Source organism: Anneissia japonica, unplaced genomic scaffold (assembly GCF_011630105.1).
Source record: "Anneissia japonica isolate Jap-2015-1 unplaced genomic scaffold, ASM1163010v1 scaffold694_len1028156_cov167, whole genome shotgun sequence".
Lineage (NCBI taxonomy): Eukaryota > Metazoa > Echinodermata > Crinoidea > Comatulida > Comatulidae > Anneissia > Anneissia japonica.
In genome coordinates this window covers 708,374-719,253 of record NW_022727885.1, presented here as the reverse complement: position 1 = coordinate 719,253, position 10,880 = coordinate 708,374, and the positions used below count along the sequence as shown (strand labels likewise).

The window sequence follows — 10,880 nt, the reverse complement described above, 5'->3', positions numbered from 1 at the left end:
CACTATTGAGCTATCTGCTGATGATATCTGCGAAAAGGTTAAACTTGTCCACGGATTAGTTAAACAGATGGTCGTTGTTTTTCTACGTGAAAGAACCTAACAAAATTTGACCTATCGGATTATTATTAACTTTTACTTCTACCAGTGTTGTCGGCCGATACGTAAACAGATGGTCGATTGTACTTTGAAATGAAAGAAAGTTTAACCTATCCAATCTCATAATGATTAACTTTTTTTTCCTACCCGTTTGGTAAGCCGCTAAGTCTCAGTGGTTACGGTATAAACGTTGCCATATCTGTGCTACCAACAGTTTTAAAGGCAAATAAATTAAATACTAGATTATCAAAGTATTAACGATGAATTCAAGTGAAGCTTGTCTGTATTCATCAGGACGAAGAGCGCAGAAAGCATCAGTTAAGTATTTTATGCCAGATATCAGTATTAATGAAAGCGAGAAAGTTCTTGATATAGGTTGTGGTAGTGGAGATTTAATTTATGAGATAGGGACCCGTGCTTATAGTGCCATAGGTGAGTTCTTTGCCACTTTAATTCTATTTTATAATCGTAAATTTTGTGATTTGTCATAGGAAGAAATTAAGTAAACGCTCTTAAGTTATACTGCACAATGGAAGAAAATAAATTATTAACCAAACCTGAATTAGTAGTTGACCGTTCTTTGTATGGACAATGGCAGCTATAGTCAAACTAGGCCTCCTTCGGGAAAAATTTCGAACTCTCTAAAAGTGCAGCAAAGTAATGAAAATGTGCCTACAGTGATTATAACGCCTGATAGTAAAATAAATAGTGAGATTCTACTCTAATTAGAGTAAATTTTATTATTATTATTATTATTATTCTAGGAATAATACGGTAAAAATTTCTTATTTCAAAGTGAGTTCACTCGAGAAAGAGTGAAATTGGATTTGATAACTGCAGGTACTTTTTAAAAGTAAAATTTATGCGTGCGTCTAAGCAGTAAATCGTAACAAACATGTCCTCCTTAGGCCTACTCAAATTAGTATATATGATTAAAATTGTAAAAGAATATAATACAATAGAACTCTAACGGACCATATGGGTGTAAAATGTGTGATATCCTTATATTAATAGGGGATCGAGGGACACAAAACATTGTGACGTAACTAATAACACAAGAAGCACAATTCTATATACTCTTCAGCATCATCTAGCAAAGTGGTTCCCAACCTGGGTCTGCGAACCCCTTAAATCCGCAAAGTCAATAGGTGCCCTTTTTACTTTTTACTTGGCCGATCTGTTAGAATTGTTTATATTTGTGTATGCATGCTTATGTAAATATGTTTAGAATTTAGACTTTAAGTGTTTAAATAGCCACTCAATAGTGGTAATCCTCAGGTAATGAACATTTTGTTTGTATATTTTCTCTTATATTACTTTTACCGAGATATCGAATAATTGTTTAAAAAAAATCACTTCCTAAGTTTTACAAAATTAAAAATAGGCCTACATGGGGTATAAAGGAAAATTACATTCAAATTTTGAACCTGACAGTGCCATTTCCGAATATGTAGAAGTGTTCTAAAAATAAATAAATAAATAAAAAAGCTGAAATGAGTGTACACATATTTGTCACTTCTAAACTTGTTATTGATAATGCCTTGCTATATGGAATTAACAAAATCTCAAATACAAAAAAAAAACAGGGCTTGCAAAGCGCAGTTTCGTTTACACCAAATTGAATGCTCACATAATTTATTGATTTGCACTGGTTGACCTGCATTAAACAACGGATTAGGTACAATCTGGCACTGTCTGTCTTCAAGATTTTGAATGAGATCCTTCATGCATACTAATCTGACCTTGTGGATCATTATGAACCATCTCGTAAAGGCCTACGATCATTGACGCTAAACCTGCTTCACGAACTTAGGGCCGAAAAACAGTAGGGTCAGGATCATTTTATGTTGCAGCCGGGACTATGGAACAGCTTACCAGCAACAGTTACTCTTTTAGTATGAACAGTTTAAAAAATAAAATAAAATAAAAAACGTTACTATTTATTAATGTTTTCTCCTGTTGTTAATGCGCACAAAGCGCATTGAGCTCAAATATTGGCGTTATAAAAGTTTTCAATAATAATAATAATAATAATAATTATTATTATTATTATTATTATTATTATTATTATTATTATTATTATTACATGTATTATTATTATTATTATTATTATTATTAGCCTCTTATTATTTTTATTTTATTATTATTATTATTATAATTATTATTATTATTATTATTGCTATTGCTGCTGCTGCCGCCGCTGCCGCTACCGCTACCACTACAACTTGCTACTGCTACTGCTACTGCTACTACTACTGCTGCTACTACTACTACTACTACTACTGCTACTACTACTACTACTACTACTACCACCACTACTACCGCTACTATTATTACTATTATCATTATTATTATTATTATTATTATTATTATTATTATTATTATCATTAAAATTCAATGATATTTAAACCTATTTTCATTGTTGTTGTCCTTTTTCTTGTTATTCATTCCTTTTTTTTTCTGAGAGCATCACATTCCTGGCTCACCATTATTCTTATATTATGTTTGGACATTGCTTTAATTTTCTTTTTGTAATTGCAATATCCCCCAGTGTTTACTTTTATAATTCTCATAGTGCTATTTCCGGCCATCTAAAAGTGTCATGGACATAACAATTCCCATGGTACCATGGTGGTACTGAGATGTCTTCTAATCTTTACGGAATTACAGTATCCACCCATTGTTTAATGTCATATTTTTTATGGCAAATTTTCTTCTAAGCTAATCTAATTATTGGAATATACACAATGAGTAATACATGGGGTTCGTGAAGACATTTGACAAGTCCAGAGGTGCCCGCGTATGCAAAAAGATTGAGAACCACATATCTATAGAATGGTCAATGAAGGATGATTGCTATCCCAAAACCATGTGATTCCTCACTAGAGGGACATTATTAATAATATATTATTCTACATTATTATTAATTCTGTATTCTGTTTAGCATCATCTATAGAATGTTCAAAAAATATCAAAAAAAGAGATTGATTTTATACAATGTGATTTTAACAATGTTGTCGGAGTGAAGTATGTTTTAAACGCATCACACTCCAGCTAATTCATAATCGAAGAATGTTTGAACATGTTTTGCTAAATAATATTTTAAAAAAGCAGTATTTTTTTAGATTAAGCACAACTTTTTCCTCCTTTGATTGTGGCTGCGAATGTCCTAAATTGGCAATTACATTTAGAAGAAGTAGAGTATCTGTTGTTAATGTTATATGATGTCTGTATAATTCTTACAATTTTCCCTTTTCATTAAGGTATTGATATTTCAAAAGATATGATCGACGTTGCAAGACAAAAATATCAACGCTCAAACGTGACGTATGAAATTGCAGACGCTAAAAACTTTGTCGAAACTTTCCAAAGTGGAAGGGTACATTTGATAAAGTTGTTTCAGTCCATGCTTTACACTGGGTAGAGGAGAGAATTAGTGCAATGCGTAACATCTACGATTGCCTAAAAATCGGCGGGGAGTGTTTTCTCTTGTTTTGTGGCCAAAATCCGGATGAGCTGCCTTATTATTTAAAACATCACAGTAAATGGGAAAAACACCTGAAGGTTTGTAAATGTTTATTTATTTATTCGATTATTTTGAACCATATTTCAAGAGGGTAGACCGAAACGGCAATGTTGACTTAAAGCGCCCCTAAAAAATAAAACAATAAAAAAGCTAACAACACAATTCAATTTAACATGGAATAAATATGTAAAATAAAGACATTTAAATAAATATTTTACGACTATCATTATAATAGACTACTTAACATGTTACTCTTTCTTTAGATAATTATATTCAGGCATTTCAAATAATGCAGTTTCAATTAATTAAATGTTTTGTGTAAATAATATTTTTTTTGTTTCATTTTAGATTTAAAAGTTATAGAAGCCCTTAAGTTTTGTGTATATTTTTATAGGCCTATGTAAGTGTGCGTCAGCATTTCCCGGGCGCATTGGTATGGTGTAAATGCTTCTTATATTAATACAAATAAAACTAATTGTAAATTGATGCAGTGCATAATGTATTACATCTATTTGATTCTACAGCCGGAAGTGAGATATATTTTGGCACCTGCCTTTTGCCACCTGGCATTTTGCCACCCGGCCTTTTGCCACCCTAGGTCCGTTGCCACCCGGCTTTTTTCCCCCAGGCCCGTTGCCACCCGGCCTTTTGCCACGCGGCCCGTTGCCACCCAGCCGTTTGCCACCCGGTCTGTTTCCACCCATAGTTGAATAGTAGTAGGCCTATGCATTGTAATCGCAGAAATTTTATTCTCGGCATTTTTGCCAAACTACCGTATTTGTACTGAATGATGAATGATGGGTTGTTGTTTGGCAATTCGTTGCGGTTAACCATCATGAAAGGCACACGTGTGAGTAGCTTCCTAATTAGCGTTCTATGTTTTTGTATGTATTCAGACGTACATATGTATAATTATATGTATATGTTTTCTGAGTGTGTACTGTTTTTAGTTAGTGTGTATGTTTTTTTACATTTTTGCGAAGGCAGAAATTCATGAATTAAAATTCTTGTAGCGTTATGAATGGAACAGATTATTTTTTTATTTGATTTAATTGACTTACCTTTGAGTGTGGAAATAATAATGAACATAAATATAGTGACAATGATGAAAATAGCGATGATAAGCTATTATTATTAACATGTTGAATATGTTAATGCTGCTACCGCTATAAGAAATGGGCCTACATGCCATGTGGCAAAAGGCCAGGTGGCTTTCCTTTCCTTTAATTTTATTCCCTTCTGTTACTTTCTCCAACGTTGCCATTTGCTTTTCTCTCCTTCAGTACCTTCAATTTCGTTCTTCTCTTGTGTCTTTTCCTTTGAACTCTTCTTCATTTTTTTAATATTATTTTTTAGTTTGTAGTTAAGCTTATTATACTGTTTATTACGGGTGGTCAGTTTGCCCATAAAGCAATCTGGAGCAATCCTATCCTTATATACCGTAATTCATTTAGGTGTAATGTAATTTACTTATGGTGTACATCAATGTCAATACGCCAATTGTATTTTTAACGACGCACCTCTTTAGCGTTAAATGTCACCGATGCAAAAGGTGGATGCCAATATAGTAGTAATTTTGACTATAGCCTTACTTTATAGGGTTACGTTCATAGAATGTACAATCAGTTCGACCTGGATGACACCCGAAAATTGTTGGAATCGGTAGGTTTTAAAGTACTTAGTGGAACGTCACACACGCCATGTGAAAATGTCGACATCTCGAGTCAAGACGAATTAGACGGTAAGGTATTACAGTACTTTTACAGTACAGTCACCGTTATACTTTGCTTCCTCTATAGTATAATGTGCTCTGGCTTTGCTATAAAAATTAAATTAATTAGTCAAACTAATTAAAAAATATAGGCCTCATTATACCTTACAAATCTACCTTTTTCACAGAATATCTTTCTCCAAACAATTAATATTTCAAACAAAAGAAATTTTAGAAATTGTTTGAAGGTTTAAATAACGTGAGGAAATGAACTCCAAATAGGTAAAATAAAAACTTAATATCAAAACAAATAAATTCAAGCAAATAAAGAAAAAACTAGATTCATGTTCGTTTGATCCATCGATTGTATTCATTTTTTTCACAGAATACCTGCGTACGCTCCTTGGGCACATAGTATACTTACCACGAGAGTACCACACAGAGTTTCTTCAAGATGCGAGTGACTGGTGTAATAAAAACTTCCCAGTCAATCATCTAGGAAATATATACTGTAAAGCGATGATAATTGTCGTACATGCTATAAAAAAAGTAAATTTATATAATACTTGAGTTACATGACCATCATTCTTTTTCTTCATATTCGAGGTATAGTCAATTTACTATAGGAATTTTTATTGACCTTTCCAAAGCATTTGATACTATTGACCATAACATCCTTTTATATAAACTTTCTCACTATGGTATTCGTGGTCCCGCTCTTAATCTTTTTCGAAGTTACCTCTCTAATCGTTCACAATGCACTAAATATCTCAACACTATCTCCAACTTTCGCCAGATTACTTGTGGTGTCCCCCAGGGATCCCTATTGGGCCCTCTTCTGTTTCTTTTATATATTAATGATGTTCACTTGTCTTCCAACCTTCTTTCTTTTTTTCTTTATGCTGATGACACCACTATCCTATATTCTAACAAAAATATCCATTCTTTATTCAACATTGTTAACTCTAATTTAATTTCCACTTCCCAATACTTTGCTGCCAACACCACTTGGTTGCTACCTTTCGCGCGGTCTGTCGGTCTGTCTTCGACTTGTTTTGAATGTATTGTTTTTTGTCCCTTTCTGTCCTGTTTTGTCTTTTGTCTCTTTTGTTAATCTCATTTTTTCCCCCTCTTATTTCAGGCTGTCCCTCCACAAGATGGATTTTTCTTATCTTCTCGGGTTCTTGCCTTCTTCCTCTCCTGCATCTTCAATTTATTTTAAATCAATTGTAATATATTTGTCTGATTTAAAAAGGAAGTAAATAAATGTTAAATTGAAAATTGAAAATTGAAAATTGAAAATTGAGGTCGTCATCTATTATAATATATACTTAAGTTAGTTGTCTAATTTTTATCAAAATATTATTGTTATTGATTTCACAGATAATAATTTCATTTATATGATATTATATGGTTATTGTTGGTTTAAACAAAAATATATTGGTCTACATACGTATTTTGATAATAATTTTGGATGTAAAAGTATAACCGCACAATTCCCTATCAGTTTTCTTTCTTTAGTTAACGCATTCTATACCATTAATTTTGTGTTGCCTTTCTTCCTAAGTTACTACAATCTGTTTGCACTGTTACACATCGTTTGTCTTCTACATTACTAGACAGGGACAAAGTTTCAAAGCGGTGAGCACAACTTCCTCAGGCACACTAGTAATACTTCTAAAATGTCTCTAATTTGAAGTTGATGGTAGCCTAATAATTGTATTTTTGAGGAATTTATTCAGGTTTAGATAAAATATCGTCTGTTTTGCACATAATGCTAATAAGGCACATGCTCTTGTCATTTTTTTTATATCAATCATTTATTGTTGAAACGAATTACTTTGAAAATTCATATAAAAGGTATGGAATGTGATTAAGAATGTCTGTTGTTGTTGATTCCGCGTAAGATCGACACTAGTGTTCTTGTTGTTCTTGTTGTTGTTACCAGAACTTTAAAAGCGTTCTGCGTCGCCAGTTATGAACGGACGTGCATGACATTTTGAACACATAAACGAGTGATTTCCAACATATTACGTTCAAGGCCGTTTTCTTAAGTTGAACCCCAGGGGTCTCCATACACCTATAAACAAAACAGGGGTTTTATAAAATTACGGACATTACTACATAATAAGGACACATCGCATGTGTGGCTCGGTCGGTTAACGATGTGTTCAAGGAACCAAAGGTCGTGAGTTCGAATCACGTCTCGGAATCTTTATTTATTTTTATTATTATATTTTTTTTTTGTAAGACATTATATTTAATTTTTTTAAATATATTTATTATTTGTTTTTACTGTTAGTAATTAATGACAAATGTGATTCCTTGCCGAAAACCCAATATAATAACTCATACCACTGTGCACTGTACTTGAGCATAAAGGATATTTCTCTATGATTTAAATATGTTATAATGGTTTTAACAAAAAGCTTTGTCTGAAAGGTGCATACACGAGGCGTTAAACGCTGAATAGAGGTAACCTCAGTTTAACGCGCGGGCAGGTGAGTCAACTGTTTATGTTATTATCTTAGTTCTTGGTATAAATTCCTTTATAGGCTAAAAAATGTATCTTTAATTTGCCCTAGTTAAAGTGTCTGAGTAATCAGAATAATCTACATACACAGGTACTAACAGTGGTGAAGAGGGGGCAATTCCTCCATCTGAAAAGCATGAGTCCCGTTGCTCTATGCCATATCATAATTTGCATATACAAACAACGTTAATTTCTTGCCAATCCCTATCATTGTGTTTAAAAGTAAATTGTTGGTCATTCTAGGCCATAAACTTTCCACAATGAACCCAGCCACTCTCCCATGGGTTTTATTATTCAGTGACTTTGTTCCTGAGCCCCTTCGATTGAACACCCTTTGATGATGTGAAACCTTTGCTAATACGAGTATGAAACTGTCGATTACTATTTACTAGCGAATGTGAATGCATCAGATGGTTTTCACACTGATTAATAAAAATATGTAAACTGTAAACACTAGCCTATGCATGTGCATACCGACCACGTTTTACCCATAATCTGGCAAAATTAATAAAATAGTAATTAACACCATAAAACGTATGGAAAACATAGACTAATAACTGGCGGTTGTACTCGCAACTAGTATCGGATTGTCGATGCCACAGTAAAGATCAAAGGACTGTATGCACGCGCTGTGTTCGAGAGCGGAGATATGCGTCCTTTTGTTGGTATGAGTGTTGTCTGTACATTCCTTTAGTTATTATTTAAACTTCTTAGAATAGGATAGTTTTGACTCTGTTGTTATACGCTCAACAATCAGCCGCATTTGAACTTATTCTGCTTTATCAACTTCAGTTACGTAACTTGGGGCACATAGAGTACCACAGTCGTGTCGTCACAACACCAGGTGGCGCCCTCTCGACGTTGATTACCGTTCATTACGCCTGAATGACTTCATAATTCTAATGGTTTAGAATAAGCTTTCTAGAATAGGCATTTTAAAACCTAATAATTACCATCACAATGTACTAAAACATAAAACCTCCCATTATATGTTATCAAACACACATTTAATCATCAATTAACATTTACAAAGAAAAATTAAGATACAACTTCTTAATAATTACGTTAGAAATTAAAATCAATGGTTTGTCAGTGGCGAAAATGGCGTCGGTTGAACACATTTTGTGTCGCCGATAGCAACGGAGTAGTATCACGTGGTATCGTGACGTAACATTTTAGTACTCTATAGAAGGGGAAAGAACCTCCAGAAGAAAGAAATGTGCCTTCTTCTGTCAACTCCTCCCCTCACCTCTACCAAACTTAAAATGCTCAAAGCAAAAGAGGAAAATACGCTCAGGTAGCTAAAAATAAACTCATCTAACTGTATTAGATTCGCCACTGCTGGTTATTAATATTATTGTACAAAAACCCATTTTAATGTTATATTTAAATTAAAAATATATATATATAAGAAACAACATAGCTTATCTGTAGGCCTACCTTATTTGCTGTAGGTGTCACTATGTAGTACAGGAACAATTGATGTACAATAATCAGTGTTTACGTTTAAAAGTGTGCTAAAATAAGAGCAAATAAAATATAATATATATTTTATACAAGCTTTTTATAATACATACCCGCTTTTATTTCCGGTATCTGCTGTTTGTCATCACTTCAACAAGGTGGCTACCGATTAGTGGAAAAGGCGTATAAAAAAAAATATTGGCGTTTGTGAGCAATACATTTTAATTTTATATAGGTAAGTAGTAAGTATATGATTAATTTTAATGCACTAGTTAGTTGAAAACTTCATTATAATTTCTTTCGTACGTGTCTTTTTTATGCATATTTATAAGCTGTCAGACATTGCCTAGCGCCGGGCGTAATTTTTTTTTTCTCACAATTCGGGGACCCCTCATGAATAATTCATTGACCCACTAACTTTGTTCAGATCGTCTTCGTTTTATGTGTACGTGTGTTCGCGGTAGTTTTGAAAGAATGGCCTCTGTAACTGCATGCGAAGTTGGTTCTACCGTATTGAACTGTGAAGCGCAAGCTTTTGTTGAGTTTTCTGTAAGTATATCTTCTTCTTCCGTTAAAGTGCAAACTTCATTATTGAAGACTGGAGCACTTGGAGGAAATTGATGCAAGCAGGCGGAATATTAGTATTCCCCTCTTGAAAATAGTAAGAGACTGTGCCTGGACAACAGATTCATGAAGGAATTTTATTCTTAAGTTATTCTGACTGGTTAGATGTTTGGCCTAGGCCTATGCATTTGTTAATTTGTTTGCACCATCCCAGGCCTATCAAAACAGGAGGAGAGAAGGTCATGATACATTTTTCTACAGAGGCTAGGCTGGGCTTACGATGCAAGCTGTTTCATGATTTTGGGTATTGTATTCTACGATTTAAACGAATTAAAATCACGTATCTATTGATTGTCCCTATACATGGCAATGTTCCCTCAGCCTTTGTATGAGTTGTTAATAACATTGTTAATTCAGGGAGTTAATGAAACAAAATACAGATCTAGGCATAGGCCTAATATATTAATAATACTAAGGCCTTACTTATCTAGGAGTGCTCTAATAGGCTAGCCTAGGCCAATTAACAATAACAATAATTCATTAATTCAATCTTCATTTCATCATAAAAAAAATGCATTAAGGTAGATAGATACATGTTAAAAAACTTGATGAAATTGGTGCTCATTTGAACATCATAGAGGCTATACAGTTATGAGTCCATTGGTACTTAACATTTTTTATTCAAATACATTAAAATAGAAAAAAAAAAGGTTAACAAAAGAGACAATGGGGCAAAATTGCACAGAAATGTGAGTATTTAATAATAAATTATAAATAATTAAGATATGTTTAAAAATATACAATAAGGTAAAACCAGCACTAAATATCGTAAAATGAATTAAAAGATGTTTAAATCTTTTTCTTAAAATACATAATAATTAATGATTTTGCAAAGGTACTTACCTGAAGTATAATCGTGATTATACGAATCCTCTCCAGGTGAGAATCAATTGGCGTTTCCCATCTGCCTTGGCTTGGCGTTATAT

The 10,880-nt window shown here is 33.2% G+C and overlaps 1 protein-coding gene and 1 long non-coding RNA gene across 2 annotated transcripts; both read left to right on the top strand.

Annotated features, from left to right (window-relative positions):
- The first annotated feature begins 224 nt into the window (after positions 1 to 224).
- LOC117113845 (uncharacterized protein BCG_0605c-like) lies at positions 225 to 3,520 on the top strand. The gene is made up of 2 exons (XM_033257298.1): positions 225 to 528; positions 3,360 to 3,520. The coding sequence occupies exons 1-2, from the start codon at positions 357 to 359 to the stop codon at positions 3,518 to 3,520; spliced, it is 333 nt and encodes a 110-aa protein (XP_033113189.1). The 5' UTR covers positions 225 to 356.
- Positions 3,521 to 3,594: 74 nt separating this feature from the next.
- On the top strand, positions 3,595 to 6,694 carry LOC117113846. The gene is made up of 4 exons (XR_004446263.1): positions 3,595 to 3,660; positions 5,222 to 5,363; positions 5,719 to 5,939; positions 6,641 to 6,694. It is a non-coding gene; the product is annotated as an uncharacterized LOC117113846 (long non-coding RNA).
- Positions 6,695 to 10,880: the final 4,186 nt, after the last annotated feature.